The sequence below is a fragment of the Anolis carolinensis genome, unplaced genomic scaffold, assembly GCF_035594765.1.
Source record: "Anolis carolinensis isolate JA03-04 unplaced genomic scaffold, rAnoCar3.1.pri scaffold_27, whole genome shotgun sequence".
Classification (NCBI taxonomy): Eukaryota; Metazoa; Chordata; class Lepidosauria; order Squamata; family Dactyloidae; genus Anolis; species Anolis carolinensis.
Window position 1 is genome coordinate 477,154 of NW_026943836.1, and position 21,557 is coordinate 498,710.

General features: G+C 44.5%; 1 protein-coding gene across 4 annotated transcripts in view; it reads right to left on the minus strand.

Annotated features, from left to right (window-relative positions):
- Positions 1-7,463: 7,463 nt before the first annotated feature.
- Positions 7,464-21,557, minus strand: part of kif3c (kinesin family member 3C) — an 88,251-nt gene continuing 74,157 nt past the window's right edge. For 2 of the 4 annotated variants that reach the window (XM_062966683.1, XM_062966681.1), the window contains 3 exons: positions 18,596-18,737; positions 17,806-17,981; positions 7,464-14,167 (listed from right to left, as the gene is read on the minus strand). In XM_062966683.1, coding sequence (XP_062822753.1) covers positions 14,059-14,167; positions 17,806-17,981; positions 18,596-18,737 — 427 coding nt within the window. In that variant the 3' untranslated portion in view covers positions 7,464-14,058. Of the gene's footprint in view, positions 14,168-17,805; positions 17,982-18,595; positions 18,741-21,557 lie in introns of all 4 variants that reach the window. The other 2 variants (XM_062966682.1, XM_062966680.1) reach the window with 1 other exon arrangement.

Below are 21,557 nucleotides of genomic sequence, written 5' to 3' on the forward strand. Positions count from 1 at the left end.
CTCTACTGTATTACATTTATTTTACTCAATTTTTATTATTATTTTATTATGACACAGCAAACAAGATGTCTATGCTGGATTTCATATCACAAAATCAAAAGTCAAACACTTCCCAAGTGTCTAGGACTGTGTGATGTATTTTCGGATGATGCGTGCAGATCCCAGTAGGGTGGCCTTTTGGGTTGTTGTTATTATTTTTATTATTATTAATACATTTATTATTTCACCCTGATCTTCTTATTATTATTTTTTCATTTATTATTCTTTTCCATTTATTATTACATGTATTATTTTCCTGTATTTATTATTATTATTATTTTATTATGACACAGCAAACAAGATAGATATGCTGGATTTCGTATCAAAAAATTCACAAGTCAAACACTTCCCAAGTGTCTAGGACTGTGTGATGTATTATTATTATTATTATTATTATTATTATTATTATTATTATTATTATTATTATGACACAGCAAACAAGATAGATATGCTGGATTTCGTATCAAAAAATTCACAAGTCGAACACTTCCCAAGTGTCTAGGACTGTGTGATGTATTATTATTATTATTATTATTATTATTATTATTATTATTATTATTATTATGACACAGCAAACAAGATAGATATGCTGGATTTCATATCACAAAACCACAAGTCGAACACTTCCCAAGTGTCTAGGACTGTGTGATGTATTTTCGGATGATGCGTGCAGATCCCAGTAGGGTGGCCTTTTGCAGTTGGCAGATCATAATTCTGTCAATTTTGTTTCCAAATGCCGGCTGAGATCTTTTGGCACGGCACCCAGTGTGCCCATCACCACTGGGACCACCTGCACTGGTTTCTGCCAGAGTCTTTGCAGTTCAATCTTGAGGTCCTGAGAGCGGCTGAGTTTTTCCTGTTGTTTTTCGTCAATGCGACTGTCACCTGGGATGGCGACATTATTATTATTATTATTTTATTATGACACAGCAAACAAGATAGATATGCTGGATTTCATATCACAAAATCACAAGTCGAACACTTCCCAAATGTCTAGGACTGTGTGATGTCCAAATGAATAGTCACAGAAGCAGCAGAAATACACAACGCCAGAAAACCGCACCATTATTATTATTATTATTATTATTATTATTGACACAACGACATTGTATGACACAGCAAACAAGATAGATATGCTGGATTTCGTTTCACAAAATCACAAGTCGAACACTTCCCAAGTGTCTAGGACTATTATTATTATTATTATTATTATTATTATTATTATTATTATTATTATTATGACATGTATTATTTTCCTGTATTTATTATTATTATTATAATGACATGTATTATTTTCCTGCATTATTTTTAAAAGGATACATAAGCACATTAATTGAAGAAGATGAGAATAATGATTTGATTAGAGTTGGACAGTCTTATCTTAAATTAGAGCTTGATGCAAATATTCAAAAACATTTAACCTACTGATGCCTCAATTAATGTAATGTTTTCCCAGTTTTTTTTTGTGGTAAAATTAGATGCCTCGGCTTATATTCGAATATATACAGTATCTGTTTTCAGAGAAACACGCTTTACGTGCGGCAGCCTTTGAGGACTGTTCAGAAAGTTCAAATAGCATGATCAAATGGGCCCAAAACCTAGGTAAAACAATACATCTAACAGAATGGGAAAAGGCCTGGAACTTTAGATTGAAATTCACCTATGCAACCGAATTAAAAGAAAACTGGATCAAAATGTTCTACCGCTGGTATTTGACCCCCCCAAAATTATCAAATTTTAATAAGAAAATCTCAAATAAATGTTGGAAATGTAATGACCAAGTGGGTACATTTTATCATTGTTGGTGGACTTGTAAAAAGGCGAAAAACTATTGGAAGAAAATCCATCAAACAATACAAAAGATGTTGCAAATTAATATAGAATTAGATCCCAAATACTTTCTTCTGGGGATGATTAATATAGAAAAGGATAAAGATAAAGAAATTCTTTTCAATTATCTCATAACAGCTGCAAGAATAGTTTATGCCAGATATTGGAAAAAGAAAGAAATTCCGGAGCTGAGCCAATGGCTAGTCAAGATTTTGGAAATAGTGAACATGGATAAATTGACGTATTTACTCAAAAATAACTATGGCATTCCCAAAAAGCAAACAAACTGGGACCTGGTTAAGAATTTTTTGATTGAAAGGCAAATGAAGGTGCTAATTTAACCCCAATAGAAAATCTAACGCTAATGATGGAAGAATTTAAAAAAATAATAATAATTAAATAAATTAAAAAAAAGAGAAAAGGCTGACACCAAAGCAGAACGAACGGAAAGACTAATTAAAGATAGAAATTTTTCTTTAAGTATCTGTGTAAGAGATGGAAGTGACCAATTATTTTATATTTCTGTTTATTTTACTTTACTTTCCCCCCTTTTTTTTTCTTTTCTCTTTTTTCTCTCTTTCTTCAATTTCTACTCACTCATTGCACTTTTTCCTCTAAGAACCCAATGTGTTCTTAAACACGTACTGTAAATTTTATTTGAAAACTCAATAAAAAATTTTTTTTTAAAAAAAAAAGAAAGTTCAAATAGTTCAATGAGGAGGCGCAGGTTCTCTCGCTGAGCCTGGAACCCCAGGTTTCGTTGGTGGCGGGGAGGCTTTTGCACAACTAAAACATGCGCACCACTTGCACCCTCCCTTGGGAAGTCAGACTTGGCCACGGTGGTCCATACTCTCGTTACATCCAGGATAGACTACTGCAACGTGCTCTACATGGGGCTGCCTTTGGAGACTGTTCAGAAGCTTCAAATAGTCCAACGAGAGGCAGCCAGGTTAATAACTGGGGTGGCATACAGGGAGCATGCAACCAACCCTTGGTTGGCCAGTTTGACTAGCAAGTATGAATGCTGCAATTAGTCACCTTGATTAGCACTTAATGGCCTTGCAGCTTCAAAGCCTGGCTGCTTCCTCCCTGGGGGAAGTGCTAGCTGGCCTTGATTGTTTCCTTTCTGGACTCCCCAATTTCCCTGCTTTCAGAGTGTTGCTCTTTACTGACTGTCCTGGATTTAGAGATTATATTGTTCTGTATTATTATACCACAGTAATTATTTCATATTTCAGTAGTCTCTCACTTATCCAACATTCGCTTATCCAATGTTCTGGATTATCCAACGCATTCGGCCTTTTAGTAGTCAATGTTTTTGTAGTCAATGTTTTCAATACATTGTGAAGTTTTGGTGCTAAATTTGTAAATACAGTAATTACTAAATAGCATCACAGCGTATTGAACTACTTTTTCAGACAAATTTGTTGTAGAACATGATATTTTGGTGCTTAATTTGTAAAACCATGACATAATTTGACATTTAATAGACTTTTCCTTAATCCCTTTTTATTATCCAACATATTCACTTATCCAATGTTCTGCCAGGGTGTTTATGTTGGATAAGTGAGACTCTACTGTATATTGATAATCTTATATGATCTGCTTAGAACTAGATTATATGAGGCCCCTTCAACACAGCTGTATAAAATTAATACTGAACGCGGATACTGTGGATTATGTGCCTTGGCATTCTAGACTATATAGCTGTGTGGAAGTCTAACTGGCAGTTAGGGGGAGAAAGGCTCTTCCTCATCCTCTGTAATTTGGACTATTTTTCTAGGTTTTTTTGATTGAAAGACATAGATTAGATGATTACGTTTTTTGTGGCCAATTTTGGTGCGATTTGATTCAGTGGTTTTGTTGTTTACTCCATAGTAAAATCGCACATTACATTTTTATATATATAGACTAGCTGTGCCCGGCCACGCGTTGCTGTGGCTTAGTTTGGTGGTGTTGGTCAGTCTACATTAGGTTGTATTTATGCGGTGACCTCCACCTTCTTTATACTCACATTAGTAATAGCATTTGAAGTCTGTTACCTTCTTCAATTTTTGTGCTGATTGATAATTGCTTGAGATCCCTGTTGTCTTTGGTTTGTTGTTAATTGTAATGTCTGATTCTGCTGAGTGCGGTACAATAGTCTTTTTTTTTGTTTTGCCTGTGTAGGTGTTTATTATTATTGTTGTTGTAGTGGTCATGAAGATTGGATAAGTTAGATGCTACTGTATTGTTTTTTGGAGGCACTGACTGGCCTGTCAGCCTCAGTGCCTGGCTGTTTCTTGCCTGTGATGGTGTTGATTCTTATTGTTGTTGTTGTTGTTGTCATTGTTATTATTGTAATTGTTTTTTTGGAGGTCAAGTGTGAATGTAGGGATTGGGGAGGTGGATGAGTTGTGTTGTCAGATTTTGTATTTGTTATAGTCACAATGCGTTGTTGTGAGTTTTGTGGGTCCGGATTGTGGTTTTGTAGTGTGGTTGTGTTGTTACAATCGGGAGGGAATGCTTTTGTGTTGTGTTGCCAAGTTTTGTATTTCTGGGGCGTTTAGTTGTGTTGTTATAGTCACGATGCATTGTTGTGAGTTTTGTGGGTCCGGAGTGTGGTTTTGTGGTGTGGTTGTGTTGTTACAACCTGGAGGGAAGGCTTTTGCGTTGTGTCGCCAAGTTTCGTATTTCTGGGGCGTTTAGTTGTTTTGTTATAGTCACGAGGCGTTGTTGTGAGTTTTGTGGGTCCTGTGTGATTTTGTGGTGTGGTTGTGTTGTTACAACTGGGAGGCAAGGCTTTTGCATTGTGTTGCCAAGTTTTGTATTTCTGGGGCGTTTAGTTGTGTTGTTATCGCATGATGCGTTGTTGTGAGTTTTGTGGGTCTGGATTGTGGTTTTGTGGTGTGGTTGTGTTGTTGTAACCTGGAGGCAAGCCTTTTGCATTGTGTTGCCAAATTTCGTATTTCTGGGATGTTTAGTTTTGTTGTTATAGTCACTGCGCAAACAACTTTATCATTTTATATATATAGATAGATTTTATGTTCCGTATATATGTTGTGCTCTGCCATAAATTTCCTTCGGGGTGAGAAGGGCAGAATATACATGCATTAAATAATAATAATAATAATAATAATAATAATAATAATAATAATAATGCATCAAAATTAGCCAGATCACCCTGTACTGCTCCTTTGCCTGTTTTGGGCTGTATCTCCTTTCTTGCATCCCCTGCTCCTTGGCACTTTTAATTAATTTAGATTAGCCAGATCTTCCTGTTCTGCCCCTTTACCTCTTCGGGGCTGCATTTCCTCTACTTATTTCCCAGAAAACCCTAACCAGAAAGAATCACAAGGGCTTGAAAATGAGAGGCATGTTGTGACTCAGCTGGGAATGATGGGATTCAAGTTCAGAGTGTCCCTGTTGTGAGAGATGAGGAGCAGGGAGACATTCCCACAGCAGGGATGGTGTTGTTGATACTGAAGCTAGTGTGATGTCCCATGGACCCTTGGGCCGTGAACCTGACTCCATTGTGGACAACACTGATGAGGAAACAGGTTTAGTGCCAATTCAGCAAGACTCTGCCCCGTTCCAGATGTTCCCTATTGACAATTCTAGTTCAGTGCTCATTAAAAAGGGCCTTGAAACGGAGTCTTCTCTTCCCAGTTCTCCTCCCTTTGATAGAAAGATGTTTGTGGAAACTAACAGACAGGAGAAAGCTGGCAGGAGACGAAGCGCGCGATTAGCAGCAAGGAAATCTGCTGATTAACCTATTTTTCCCCTGAGAACTCTAAGGGAGGATTGCATCTGGTCAAGATGTTGTTCTAGCTCTTTTCCCTTGGGAAAAGAGCAGTTGAGACACCTGTTCCGAGGGAAGATTCGAAGTTCTTAAAAGTTCTGTGCGCTGCCTAGCCAGCGCGGAGTCAACATGTCAGTTTGGAGGATTAACTTCACTTCCAGCCAAGTGTGGACTGCGTTTAAGTCCGCTACCTTCCAGCCTTGCCGTGCCTTGCCTAGCCGTGTTCCTTGTCTTGTCTTGCTGTGAATCCAGCCTTGTCTTGTCGTGCCGTGTATCCAGCCTTGTCTTCAATTCCTTGCCTTTCGACTTGCTTTGAACTCTAGTAAAAGACTTGGACGTTTTCCCCACTCAAACTGCTTGGAAGTTTGAGTGCGTTTCGGTTTTTGGATTACAAACTTTAAACTCTAATATCATATATTGGACAATATACTACTGGACTATATTTGACCTTTCCTGGAAGGTCTATTGATGAACTATACCTTCTGCTTGTTTTCATTTTAATTTCTTAATTCCTTAATAAAGATATTAGACTGTTTATTGGCCTCGGTGTATTGGTTTCCAGTGCTCTCGCAGCCAGGGGCGTCACAGCTAGCCAGGTGCAAAGGGAGGATAGTTCCCAGTTAGATAATGTGCAGAGGCTGCTGCTAATGAGGTGTCTGGCCTTGATGGAACAGAATCTCTGGATCGAGCTGGCCATTTGGAATTTCAGCACAGGAGTGTTAGAATAGCAAACAAGAAAGTAAAAGAGGTCAGAGGCCAAAGAAATGCATTCATGCTGTGCAGAGAATATTAAAGGGTGTCCTGAGAGAAATCTTTGTCAAAAGCAACGTCTCGTTTTGGAGTATAGAAGCTAGTTCTTGCTTTCCTGGATTACCTTGCAGCCTTGTGTATTCAAGTTATGGGACTTTGTCAAGCATTCATGGAACCTTGTTTTTATGCCTTATGTTTTCTTGGATTATTCTTTATAGCCTTGGTTTTGCAACAATCTTTTGGATCTTTACTTTTGCTTTTTAAGAACTATTTATTTCCTATTTCCTAATAAACTACGAAAGACTTCAACCTGTGTACAGTCTGGTGTGTTCAGCAAGGTGAAGCTAACCTGAGGTGCGACAGGGCGTTTTATTTGTGGTGAAAAGCCGGTTCCTGTAAAGGCCAAGGTGAATGTGAACCAACCCAGAGCCGTTGCCTTGTTGCAGGGAAGCCAGGCTTGCTTTCCTTCCAGCTCGAGTCCCGGGTGACCTTTTTGCGAATTGTCTGCCTGCCTGGCAGTAACTGGAGCGTGAAAGTGCAATCGAACCAAGGGCAGGAGGAGGAGGAAAATGCCAGAAGGGGCCAAGCTGATGTTAGCAAGGCTGCGCTGGGTTTAGCCCAGGCATGGGCAAACTTAGGCCTTCCTTCCAGGTGTTTTGGACTCCAACTCTGTCATGATTTCCAATCCTTGACATCTCCTGTCAGCTGACAAGGAACAGATGCCAGCCATAAAACCTCAATGACCCTCTGGTATGCAACAGCCCCTATATAAGTGGGCCAAAGAGAAGGTTCTGGTATTCGGAACAATAAAATCTGTTGGAATCTACCAGCCTTGGTGTCTTGGTGCTTTTTCCTTTGGAAGACTGACCCACAGCACAACTGGGAGAAGAGAACCCAACAAACTCCCACCATTCCTAACAGCCTCAGGCCCCTTCCTTTCCCCCCCCTGCCGCTTAAGTCTCTTCCACCTCTATGACTATATGTGGTCTAAAGGACGCATACCTGCTTCTCCCCTTTAAGGAAACCCAAGAGACCCCAATGAACGAGGCAGCACTCTCTCCGCTTGGACAATGCTCATTCCTTTATTGTCACTGCCGGGATTCGGTCGCAGTGCTGCTCCGGCGCAGCCACCCAGGCCGGCACCGGGGCGGAGCAACGTGACAGTTGTGTTTGGAGAGCAGAACCAGAGGAGGGGATTGTGGGGGGAACAGCATCTGCCAGTACACTTTGTATAATATAGGTATGCATAACATGTCCAGTATATTCATACGTAGAGAGAGAGAGAGCGACAAGCGTGGGCCACCGAACACCGACTTCTGACTGCCTACGGGAATCACCACACCAACAGGCACAAAGAGTTTGGTCCTGGCCGCCTCGCCTGCCAACCAACCAACGCACCCATCAACAAACCCTCCCCTCCCCTCCCTCCCTCTTCCCGCTTCCGGACCCTCCCTCCCACCCTCCCACCCACCCAGAGAGGACCCCACAAGCGTTTCCCCAACCGGACGCCTGCACACGCACCCACCATGGAACACTCACTCACACGTAAATACAGACTCGCCCACATACACAGAACAAGGAACATCGGAAGCCTACAGCTTGGGTCGCGGCCACAGGGCCAAGGGGTCACTCAGCCCACCGTGACAGGGTCAGCAACGGCCCCCGTGCCAAATATCAGCATTTCTGTACAATTGTCCTGGGGTTTAGTCTTGTGCTCGGACGTCCTGGAGGCCAGCGGCAGGCTGGGAGGCAAGGAGGGCAGGAGAGCGAGTGTCCGGAGAGAGAAAGCGAGACAGCGGGCGGGCAGCACACAAAGGGCACTCTGGCATCCAAGGCCATGTGCTGATGCCGCCGCCCTTGGCAGTGCGCCCTTGAGAGGAAAAGCCCACTTCATCCCCCAAAGATGTCCTTAGTCCGTTCCTGAAGCCGAGGGTGGCCAGCCCCAGCCCAGCCCATACCAGTCCAAGGAGTCTTGACGAGCATCTCTCAGCGAAAACGTCTTGGAGAGAGAGAGACACAGTGCAAATGCCTCCCCGCTTTGCTAATGGGAAGGAATGGCCTCCGTGGCTTGGCTAGGTCTTTCATTCGGCCTCCGACAAGCCAAAAGCCAGCCGGTCACCTCCGCATCCAACGGGCCTTGGCACTCAGGTGTGCCTCAAGGTGTTTCACCCCCAGTTTCCACCCTGCTTTTGTGCTGTAAGGAGAGCCCAGAGGACCACCCCACCTCTGGCCCCCAACCATGGGTGCATTACTGAGGGGGCCGTGGAGGAGTTCAAACCACGCCAGTGAAGAATGGAGGGGAAGGGATGCTCGGGCAGGTGTGCTACCCGCATTGTGCTGCCCATGGGCTCCTCTGCTGCCTGGGGTCTCCAATGGGGGTCCCATAAATGCACACGGATGAACAAGGAACACGAGGAAGCTGGAGTGTGCCCAGAGGAGGGCGACTCAAAGCATCAAGGGTCTGGAGAATAAGAATCCCTTTGAGGAGCGGCTTAAAGAGCTGGGCATGTTCAGCCTGCAGAAGGGAAGGCTGATAGACAGGAGACATGAGGAGAGCTATGGGTTATGATGTGCGGGGACGGAAGCCATAGGGAAGAAAGAGCAAGCCAGGACATGGAACAAGGGCTTCAAATGACAGGAAAGAAAGGAGACCCCACCTGAACATGACTGTGTGTTACAAAGAGCTGTTCAGCAGTGGAACTCTCTGCCTTGGAAGCCCGGTGGAGGTGCCTTCTTTGCAGACTTTGAAACAGAGGCTGGATGGCTATCTGTCGGGAGTGCTTGGAATGCGACTTTCCTGCTTCTTGGCCTAATGGGGTTGGACTCGGTGGACCATGAGGTCTCCTCCAACTCTAGGTTTCTATGATTCTTACTTGGGCTGCTCCTCAGGGAAACGGGGGCTGCAAAGAGCCTCAGGGTCCCCGCTGGGCCTCTGCTCACAAGGACAACGGGGTCATGGGCCAGGGCTTGGAAGGGCTTGGTAGCCCAACCTCAGTGAAGCAGGCCACCAAATGCAAGACACAGAGACTGGAGGAAGGGTCGTTCTGCAGCGCAAGGCCCTGGAAAGGGGATCTGGACCCCTCCCTCTGGATCTCAGCCCCAAAGAAAGGCAGCTGCCCGTCTCCTAGACCTTCTCCCCTTAACTGAGGGCCCTTCTGTTGGGAATCACCCTGGACTACTCAAGTCTAGATGTAGTTCGATGATAGAGTTAGATTGAGGGAATCCTTTCCCTGTTTCCAAAGCATGCCTAGACAGGCTTTACTGTGTTTTCACTCTATCCTGTGTACGTCACATCCCTTACTTTGAAGTTAGTAGAAATGTGAATCTCCAGGGACACTAACTTCTCATTGGTCAGAATGTCTTTTATGGCCCCAGTAAACTGGACCATGAGGTTGGAACCATTCTGGTTCTCTCTTCTCCCTTTGTTCTTCTAGCTAACAAGCAGCGTCCTGCCATCTCTCCTGGCAAGATGTAACTATTTAGGTGGTTGTTATTTTCCCTTAGAAACCAGTCTAGAGTAGACTAGACAGCTCCCAAGCCTTTCTATCTACAACGGAGTTCTTTTTACCTGAATAAATACTTTTTGAACTTTTACTGAGTCTTTTACTGAGTCTTTTACTGAGACTCTGCAGTCCATTGCCATCCTAAGTTGAAAGGTTTCTCTTGCTCACCCCGTGTAAGTAACTGCTGCATTTGAAAGCTTTGCTTTTGCTACTCTGCTGCATTTTGGTGGAATCTCCCCCAGAGAGGGTTAAATGGAGTCTAACCGCTCAGAGATTACCACAACACCTTCCTCATCTACTTCCTCCGGTCACCCATCGTGGCTGCCACCGCCAGGGTGACCGCTATCTGAAGACATCGTTTCCCTGTCACTTGAAGGGACCAGCCGTGGTGTCCTTGGTGTTTGGATTGAAGGGTACACTAAGGTAGTGGCGCCCAGCACTTGCCATTGGACTATTTGTGTCTCCGAGCGGGGCCACTGGAGTGGCCACCAAAGAGCAGCCGACACACCAAAAGGCAAGCCATGAAGCAGAGAGTGAGACACTGAACATAAGGAAGCTCTGGAGCAGGGGATCCCCCTTAATGTGCATAGGGCCGGCCCTAGGTAATTTTCAAGCGTAAGCAAGCAATATTTTTGGTGCCCACCCAAACTCTTCCCTCCGACAAAGGCCTGGCCTGGATTTCGCTCCGGATTCTTCCAAAGGCCCAGGCCCTTGCCTCAACTGCACCCCCTCGAGGATTGCACCTTCCGCAAATGCATAGTTTGCCTATAGCTTGAGCCGCCCCTGGGTGTGCAGGCTCCACTCTCCTCTCCAGTGGCACAATGGGTTAAACCTTTGCGTCGGCAGGACTGCTGGTTGTTGGTTCAAATACAAGGAGAGCGGGTGAGCTCCCATATGTCAGCTCCAGCTCCATGTGGGAACATGAGAGAAGCCTCCCACAAGCGTGGCAAAACATCAAAACATCCTGGCAATGTTCCCTGGGCAACGTCCTTGCAGACGGCCCATTCTCTCACACCAGAAGCGATTTGCAGTTTCTCAAGTTGATCCCAACACAAAAAAAACACCTTTCCTCTCCAGAATCCAAATACAGGGAGAGTGAGTGAGCTCCCATATGTCAGCTCCAGCTCTATGTGGGGACATGAGAGAAGCCTCCCACAAGGATGGTAAAACATCAAAACATCCTGGCAATGTTCCCTGGGCAACATCCTTGCAGATGGCCCATTCTCTCACACCAGAAGCGACTCAAGAGTTTCTCAAGTTGCTCCTGACACAAAAAACCCCCCCTTTCCTCTCCAGAATCCAAATAAAGGGAGAGTGAGTGAGCTCCCATATGTCAGCTCCAGCTCTATGTGGGGACATGAGAGAACCCTCCCACAAGGATGGTAAAACATCAAAACATCCTGGCAATGTTCCCTGGGCAACATCCTTGCAGATGGCCCATTCTCTCACACCAGAAGCGACTCAGAGTTTCTCAAGTTGCTCCTGACACAAAAAACCCCCTTTCCTCTCCAGAATCCAAATACAGGGAGAGTGGGTGAGCTCCCATCTGTCAGCTCCAGCTCCTCGTGCGGGGCCATGAGAGAAGCCTTCCACAAGGATGATAAAAGTGCCAAACATTCAGGCAACGTCCTTGCAGACAGCCCATTATCTCACACCAGAAGCAACTTGCCGTTTCTGAAGTCGCTCCCGACACGAAAAAAAAAAAAGCCACAGGAATCCTTTCTGACGACTACTTTGGATGGTCCATTGGCTTCCTCAGCTGCCAGCCCAAAGGGATTGTGGGTAACCTGCCAGGGGATCCAGGGGTCTGCTTTGTGGCTGTTTTCCACATGGCAGAGCCCCCTTCCCCCCCATCACAACACAATAGTGCCTCATGGGTGACCAATCGCACAGCGCTTGAGCCATGATTCTGGGAATGGAGGTCAACAGGTGGAGAGTGTTGGAAAAATGTCATCCTGTACTGCTCAAGTCTCTATGGTTAGATAGGAAGACTAGAAAAGAGCTAGGGACATCTTCCCCAGTTCCATGCATGCTTTGATTAAGCTTCTCACTATTGTTTCCTCCTTCCTGTCCTATTTAGGTCAACCCACCCTTTAGATACTTTAGAAATGTGATCTCTCCTAGGGTTGTCGTAACTTCCCAATTTGGCCTTTGGAATGTTTATGGCCCTAGAGAAGAAGCGACCCATGAGGTGGGTCGCCTTTTCCTGCTTTGTTCCAGAGAGAGGACGCACTCTGTCCGCTCCTATTTTCCAAGATGTAGCTATCTATACCTTTGTTATTTTGATCCGTCTATGTGTATTAGAACAGGATAGATTAGCTAGTTAGCTCCAAACCTTTTCTATCCATTAATGGATTTCTTTTTACCTCAATAAATGCTTTTAAACTTTAAAGCTAACTTTGTGTTCCTTTGCCTTCCTGAAGACTCAAGAGGCCTTCCAAAACTCACACCGCGTAAGTCTCACTGCTGCATTTTACTCTGCTATTTTAATGGGAATTCACCTCAGAGAAAGTGCGCTCTGTCATGGGGAGAATGGGATGTGGGGGGGGGGGAGCATGGAATAAGACCCCCAGCCCACCCCTGTGCAGCATTTCCATCACTGGGGCCCAGGTTCTTTCTGTGCAAACAGGGAGTCCGTTCTATGAGATTTGGGGGGCAGAAGGTGGGAGTGAAGGGATCACTGAACCAAAGTGACTCCATTTTAGAATGCCTGTCTGCTTGAAACCAGAAGATCAGTCTCACTTCAGAAATAAAGATAAGAATTTGCAACTTGCTGTCTTGTGACAAGATAGCATGTGTCCTGTGTGTTTAGCAAGTTTCAGTTGTGGTTAAGCTTGTGGTCGGCCGATTCTGAGAAATGTATGCAATGCATGTACTTTCGCTTCACCTGTTGAAATGTTCTACAGTTTGTGGTGGGCTACATCCTGGAGTTGTTTACAAGGCAGGATGTGCCTGCCGACCACAAACTGTACTGGTGGTTTTTCCAGTAAAGCCCAGTCCAGAATGGGGAACTAGAAATGCGTAAACAAGTAGGGTATAAAAGACCCCGGGCAGATTTGCTCGGGGCAGACAATTTTTGCCAGCTTCACTGCCTGTGTTGCTATTGTCTGTCTGTAGCTACAATAAAGGTGTTTTGTCCTCAACTCTTTGGTCTCCGAGTGTGCTCATAGCGGCTTGGCAAGCCCGGTGGTTTTTATGTGATTGGGGTACTCCCAAATCACCCCTTTCAGGAGAGGAGGGCGAGCTCCGCCAGAAGGACACACGGCACGGCCAACCAGGACTCCCAGTATTGTTGAGGAAAGGGGGTGAGTGGGGGGCTAGGGACCACTGCTGCAGCCTAGCGCATGATGCTCAGTGGCCTCTGTTAATGTAAGATTTGTGTAAGGTGAATGTTTAAATGTAATTTGTGCTGTGCCTGGGATTGCAAAGTGATGGCATCATCTGAAGTGTATGGACGTTGAAAGAGTTAATCAGAAATGTCTGCAAAGAAGGAGGATCCAGATATAAGAGTGAGTTCCTTCCTCTTGCATCAGCCACCAGTTATCAGTCATCGGTTGTTAGTTGTCTGCCTGCCTAGTCTGTATGTGCTGTATTTGCTGCTCTACACAGTAAAACTGTGTGCATTGATTTTCCTGACGTCTCCCAGTGTCCGTCCTTCTACGCTCCAGAGCTTCCAAGCTCCAAAAGCTTCTTTACAACGCTGACAGCCTCTTCCCCAAAAAGTGTGCTCAGAATTATCCACGGGATGAAGAGCAAGCCAGGGCTGCCTCCTAGGAACATTGTGCATTGGCCGAGGCTGGACGCCGCTCAGTCTAACAACCCCATCATCATCATCATCACCATCACGAAGACACACCATAAATAAATATGTTAAATAAATAGAGTGGGGGGATCCAAGGAGGGCAGGGGGTGCTGTACCCTTCCCAGGAGCCACCCCCTCCTCCTATAGACAGACGGACAGACAGACATAGACAAGAAGGGGCTACACAGACAGGGGTGAGTTAGTGCAGGGGAGACCCTCCCTGGACCCCGGGGTCCTCCATGGAGGGAGGGGGGAGGGAGGGAGGGGGGAGGGAGGGGGAGAGGAGGGCGGCCCCCTCCCCAGTGCAAAGGAAGGACAGAAGGGAAGGGGGTCGGGTCGGGGGGGGGGAGACACTACTGATGAGCCGCTACTGCCGCCGCCGCCGCCGTGGGAGGGGTCTGTGAGCCGGAGGCCAAGGAGACGTGGCTGGTGGAGGAGGGCAGGGGGCGAGGGGCCTGGCACCTGCAGAGGAAGACAGGAAGAGAAGGTTAATGCGGGATTTGTGTATTGGTAGTGTTTACATGCAATTTGTGTCTTGGTTTGTATTGCATACTGATTGCATCATCCAGAGTGTGACATAGTCTGTAAAGAGTTAATGACTGAGAAGCTGTGATGACCTTGATGTGTGGCTGGAACTGGGGAGTGTCCAGACACAAGTGTTTGTGCATTACTGATTAGTTCTGTTCTGTTCTGTCTGCCTAGAGCAGGGGTCCCCAAACTTTTTAAACACAGGGCCAGTTCACAATCCTTTGGACCGTTGGAGGGCCAGACTATAGTTGGCCACTGAGCAATTATTATTATTATTATTATTATTATTATTATTATTATTAACAATAATAATAAAAACAGTGTTGGAAGAGACCCCTTGGGCCACTTAGTCCAACCCCCTTTTGCCTTTGTGCACCGAAAGCACAAGCAAAGCACCCCTGACAGATAGCCACCCAGCCTCAATGTTAATACATAATAATAATAATAATAATAATAATAATAATAATAATAATAAGGATTACAAGAGACCCCTTGGGCCATTTAGTCCAACCCCCTTTTGCCTTTGTGCACCAAAAGCACAAGCAAAGCACCCCTGACAGATAGCCACCCAGCCTCAATGTTAATACATAATAATAATAATAATAATAATAATAATAAGGATTACAAGAGACCCCTTGGGCCATTTAGTCCAACCCCCTTCTGCCTTTGTGCACCGAAAGCACAAGCAAAGCACCCCTGACAGATGGCCACTCAGCCTCAATGTTAACAACAACAACAATAATAATAATGTGATTTTGTGATACGAAATCCAGCATATCTATCTTGTTTGCTGTATCATACAATATAATATGTATCATACAATATAATAATAATAATAATAATAATAATAATAATAATAATAATAACCCTTGCAGCCCAGGAGCAAGCCATCAGAACAAATGCAATCAAGGCCAAGATCGAAAAATCAGCTGATGACCCAAAATGCAGACTGTGCAAGGAAACCGAAGAAACCATGGGTCATCTCCTCAGCTGCTGTAAGAAAATTGCACAGACAGACTACAAACAGAGGCACAACTATGTGGCCCAAAGGATTCATTGGAACTTATGCCTCAAGTCCCACCTCCCAGCAGCAAAGAACTGGTGGGATCACAAACCTGCAAAAGTATTGGAAAATGAGCACGCAAAGATACTGTGGGACTTCCGAATCCAGACTGACAAAGTTCTGGAACACAACACACCAGACATCACAGTTGTGGAAAAGAAAAAGGTTTGGATCATTGATGTTGCCATCCCAGGTGACAGTCGCATTGAAGAAAAACAACAGGAAAAACTCAGCCGCTATCAGGACCTCAAGACTGAACTCCAAAGACTCTGGCAGAAACCAGTGCAGGTGGTCCCGGTGGTGATGGGCACACTGGGTGCCGTGCCAAAAGATCTCAGCCGGCATTTGGAAACAATAGACATTGACAAAATTACGATCTGCCAACTGCAAAAGGCCACCTTACTGGGATCTGCACGCATCATCCGAAAATACATCACACAGTCCTAGACACTTGGGAAGTGTTCGACTTGTGGTTTTGTAAAACGAAATCCAGCATGACTATCTTGTTTGCTGTGTCATACAACGTCGTTGTGTCAATAATAATAATAATAATAATTAATAAGGGTTGCAAGAGAAGAAGAGACCCTTTGGGTCATTTAATCCAAACCCCCTTCTGCCCTTGTGCCGTGGGGGCCGGATAAATAGCTTCGATGGGCCGCATCTGGCCCCCGGGCCTCAGTTTGGGGACCCCTGGCCTAGAGTGAGAGTCCTGTGTCTATTGTCTGCAAGTCTGTTTGTCTTGATTACTGCTTCCAGTAAAACTTGTATATAGTTTTACCATTGTCTTGGATGTCTCTTTGTTCTGCGTTCCTCTGACTCCATCCAACTACTGCTGCGCTGCTATTACTCTGACAGAAAAGACGGTCAGAGGAGAAGAAGACGAACAGAGCAGGACCAGAGGATCCTCATGGGGATTCCTGGCGTCCAAACCTTGGCCCACTTGGGCCGCCCTTCTCTTCTTGCCCATACGCCTATCCTGACTTGCTTTGCCCAGAACTGGACTCAAGTCTTCTTCCAGGTGAGCAGGTCTGGCCAAAGCAGAAGAAGAGAAGGCGACAAGGACTTCCCTCGACCCCAACACTGTTCTCCTCTTGATGCAGCCTAGATGTGCTAAAGGGCCGGGCTTGAGCACAGCAGGTGAATCACCAAACTGCAATACATCTTGCCAATCAGAAGGCTGAGACCTCAAAGCCTGGGTCAGGGTGAGCTCTTCAGTGTCTTGGAGGTTGTGCTCGATTCTGGCCACAGGGGGGTGCTGTCACTCCTTCCTCTATGATGACAAGCCCTTGATCACAGACTTTTCCTCCTGTTCTTTGATCACTGGCATTTTCTGGGATTTCCTTTGATGATGCCATAAAATACCTCTCCGCTTAATTGGTGCCTAATTTCTCTCCTCACAGCTCACAGCTGTTTTCTTTTTTTTTTTTTTATTCATAATTTTTATTGAATTTCTACAACACGTCACACTAAAATGAAGAAGAAAGAAAAGAAAAAAAAGAAAGGAAAAAAGGAAAGAAAAAAAAAAGGGAAAACCCCACACACACCCATTTACATACTAATAGTACTTCCCATCATCCCCTTTGGGGGGGGGGGTCCAATTTAAGTTAGTTTTTATAATTGTTTTCCAGTCCTGATTGTATTGGTATGTCCCAGTTTATTTTTTTTCTGTGACAAGGCGTGTTTCTTACTGCATGTCCATATACTTTTTATATTGATCCCAGTCTGTCCTTTTTATTGGCTGTCCTCTGTGCATCTTCAATAAAAATGTTAGTTCATCCATATCTCTTATGTCCTCAATTTTCTCGAGCCATTCTTCCCTTCCCGGAGTTAATTGTGATTTCCAATGCTTTGCATAAATAATCCTTGCAGCTGTATTGATATATGTAAATAGTTTGTCGTCATTTATGTTAAATTGTGTTTCTGAGTCTGTCAAGTTTAGTAAATAATATTCTGGTTTCATTGGAAATTTTTTCCCTAGTATTTTCTGAGATTCTGTGTGTATCATTTTCCAAAATTTGGAACAGCTCACAGCTGTTTTCAAACTGCTTAGGTGATCAGTGAGCTGGGCTGAAGGTCGGGTGCTCACCCCAACCCAGGCTCGAACTGCCAACCTTTTGGTTCGTAAAGATCTATTGCTGTTGGTGATTAGCCAGCTGTGCTAAAGCCCAGCCTTAGTAGTAGTAGGAGTATCAGCAAAATAGATGATGGTAATTTTTGGGGTGTTGTATGGTTTCCAGGCTGCATGGCCAATGTGTCTTAGCAGCATTTACTTGTGATGTTTCCCCTGCATCTGTGGCTGATGGCATTTCCAGAGAATCGGATGGTGCTCAAGCAAGTGGAGGATATCTACCTGTGGAATGGGTGGGAGGAAAGAACCAATGTCCCTTTTGGCCTCCTCCCCATGAGCAGCACTCCTTGCTGGAATTTGGGTGCTCCCTATAAGCAAAACACACACATCCATGTACACATTCCTATACATCTACCCCTCGTCCCCTCCCTCCGGGCTCACCAGGAGCGGGACTTCCGGACGCGGGAGGCGGCCGGCGGCTCCAGGAGGCTGTCCAGGCGGGTGAGGCGCTCCAGGTGCAGCGCCCGGGGGTCCTGCTCCGCGGGGTCGCCCGTGATCTCAAACTCAAAGATGGTCGGTGGGGAGACATCCAGCTCCAGGAACATGATGTTCTCGGCCTGCGAGAGGAAGACAAGGAAGGCCATTAAGAAGGCAGGCTTGCTCTTTTGGGAAGGCCATCTACTCAATGGTATTTGAGGTGGCCACTGGGTGAAATGTGTTTTTAACTGCTGTGATTCATTGCTTTTAACACGGCCATGGGCAAACTTCGAACTTGATGTGTGAAGATAGAGATATTCTTGGGAGCCCTGTTATTAGAGAGAGACCTCTTTGAGGAATATAGTTAAAAGCTGTAATAAAGTATGAATTTTTGGTTTACAGATGTTATGTTTAATTGTGTGTTTGTGTTTTAAAAGGGTAAGTATTACAGTTATTGCATCTGAGCACTCAGAGGTAGGTTGTCATAGAGAAGTAGGCAGAGCCAACTGCTGTTTTGCTGAAAAAGTGTAGAGTTTAAAAAAGGGATTCAGTCTGTGCTCTGATGAGGCACAGGGAAGATTGATCCTAGGTTAAGGGGATCAAGCAGACTCAATTGTTCATTTCTGAGTCGGTTTAAAATAAGTCTGGTGACTTATTTAATGTAGTCTGTGTCCTGGTAAGGAACAGAGAATCTGTGATCGTATATCACAGGGGTGACTTGCCCTGTATGTGGCTCTAGGCCTCCCTGACTCACCCGGTAGCGCGGATGGGAGCCCATGGACATGGCGAGCCGGGCGTACTGGCTGATGGGCCGCTTGTAGCCCACGGCGGAGGCCGGTCGGCGCTTCATCTGCGTGGCTCCCGCGGTGCTGCTCAGGGCGCTGCTGGCACTGCTGCTGCTGCGGAAAGGGAGGCAGGTTCAGAATTATAGGGGTGGGGGCTCCTTCTTTGCAGGCTTTGAAGCAGAAGCTGGATGGCCATCTGTCGGGGGGCTTTGGATGCGATTTTCCTACTTCTTGGCCAAATGGGGTTGGACTGGGTGGCCCACAAGATCACTTCCAACTCTAGCATTGTATAATTCTATACCGTTGGCCAAAGCCGACCCTGAGGGAGCAGCACAGCCAAGGCAAGTGGGTTGATATATATAATAACTAGCTGTGCCCGGCCACGCATTGCTGTGGCGTTGTCTGGTGGTGTTGGTGAGAAATTGTTGAGGTAGTGGTGGTATTGAATGTCTGTGGTATGGCTGTCTTTATGTTTAGTATGCACACTGAAGTGGATTATATGGCAGTGTGGAGTCAAGATAATCCAGTTCAAAGCAGATAATATAAGATTCTAAATGGGTTATATAGATGTGGAAGGGCCTTGAGTCTACACTGCCATATAATCCAGTTAAAATCTGATAATCTGTGGAAGAGGCCTAAGTGAGGCCTAACTGTGCCTGTCCCATGGGCTGAGTAGGTTTGCTAGGAGACCAAGTGGGCGGAGCTTAGCCTTCTAACTGGCAGCAATTGGATAAAAGCAATTATTCCTCTCTCTCTAATTAGGACTTTATTTTTCTTTTCTTTTTGTTGTATCAACCTAGAGGCGTGGATGACGGGTTGTGTTGTCAAATTTTGAGGTTGGGGGGCCTGTAGTTTTGTTGTTTTGTCCGCTGCCCTGATGCCATCACTCTTTTATATATATACTAGCTGTGCCCGGCCACGCGTTGCTGTGGCGAAGTCTGGTGGTCTGGGAAATAAAGTATCGAGGAATTGGTGGTAGTTAAGGTATAGGGTCAAGGTTTCCCCTGACATTAAGTCCAGTCGTGTCTTACTCTGGGGGTTGGTGCTCATCTCCATTTCTAAGCCGAAGAGCCGGCGTTGTCCGTAGACTCCTCCAAGGTCATGTGGGATGACTGCATGGAGCGGCGTTACCTTCCCACCGGAGCAGTACCTATTGATGCACTCACATTTACATGTTTTTGAACTTCTGGGTTGGCAGAAGCTGGGGCTAACAGTGGGGGCTCTGTCAGTTCCCCCAATTCAAACCTGCGGCCTTTCGGTCCAGAAGTTCAGCAGCTCAGCGCTTTAACATGCTGTGCCATCAGGGGACATTATTTCCTAAAGGTTGTGAATATACAATATTTCTGATTGGTTTTTTTTTGTCTGTTGGAGGCAAGTATGAATGCTGCAATTAGGAAAAATGATTAGGATGTAATGGCCTTGCAGATTTAAAGCCTAGCTGTTTCCTCCCTGAGTGATTTTTTTGTTGGGAGGTGTTAGCTGGCCCTGATTGTTTCCTGTCTGGAATTACCTTGTTTTCAGAGTGGTGTTGTTTGCGATATTTTATATGCTTCTACTGTCTGTGGCCCTGAGAAAACAGAGGATTTTCCAAACTTTGATGATGGGAATACTTTGTTGGGAGGTGTTAGCTGGCCCTGATTCTTTCCTGTCTGGAATTCCCTTGTTTTCAGAGTGGTGTTGTTTGCGATATTTTATATGCTTCTACTGTCTGTGGCCCTGAGAAAACAGAGGATTGGCCAGACTTTGATGATGGGAATCCTTTGTTGGGAGGTGTTAGCTGGCCCTGATTGTTTTCTGTGTGGAATTCCCCTATTTTCAGAGTGTTGTTCTTTATTTAGTGTTCTGATTTTAGAGATTGTATTGTTCTGTTTTATTATACCACATTAATTTTTATATATTCTGATTTTAGTGTTTTTGAATACTTGGAGCCAGATTGTATTCATTTTCACGGTTGACCGCAACACAATAATAATAATAATAATAATAATAATAATAGTAAGGATAGTAAGGATAGTAATAATAATGACTTTGGTAATACATAGTGCTTCACTGCCTTCTCAGCTTCCTTTCTGGAAGAATCCTTTCTTGGGAGGTGTTAGCTGGCCCTGATTGTTTCCTTTGTGGAATTTCCAATTTCCTTGCTTTATTTACTTTCTTTATTTCTTTATTACTGTCCTGGTTTTAGAGATTATATTGTTCTGCATTATTCTATCCTAGAAATTATTTCATATCAAAGTAGAATCTCACTTATCCAACATTCGATTATACAATGTTCTGGATTATCCAACACAGTCTGCCTTTTCATAATCAATGTTTTTGTAGTCAGTGTTTCAAATTCATTGTGATATTTTACTGGTAAATTTGTAAATACAGTACAGTAGAGTCTCACTTATCCAACATAAGTGGGCTGGCAAAATGTTGGATAACCGAATATGTTGGATAATAAGGAGGCATTAAGGAAAAGCCTATTAAATATCAAATTAGGTTATGATTTTACAAATGAAACACCAAAACATCATGTTAGACAACAAATTTGGCAGAAAAAGTAGTTCAATACGCAGTAATGCTATGTAGTAATTACTGTATTTATGAATTTAGCACCAAAATATCACGATATATTGAAAACATTGACTACAAAAATGCGTTGGATAATCCAGAACGTTGGATAAGCGAGTGTTGGATAAGTGAGACTCTACTGTAATTACTACATAGCATTACTGCGCATGGAACTACTTTTTCTGTCAAATTTGTTGTAGAATATGATGTTTTGGTGCTTAATTTGTATAACGATTACCTAATTTGATGTTTAATTGGCTTTTCCTGAATCCCTTCTTATTATCCAACATATTCACTTATCCTGCCGGCCTGTTTACGTTGGATAAGTGAGACTCTACTGTATATTTCTAATCTTATATTATCTGCTCAGAACTG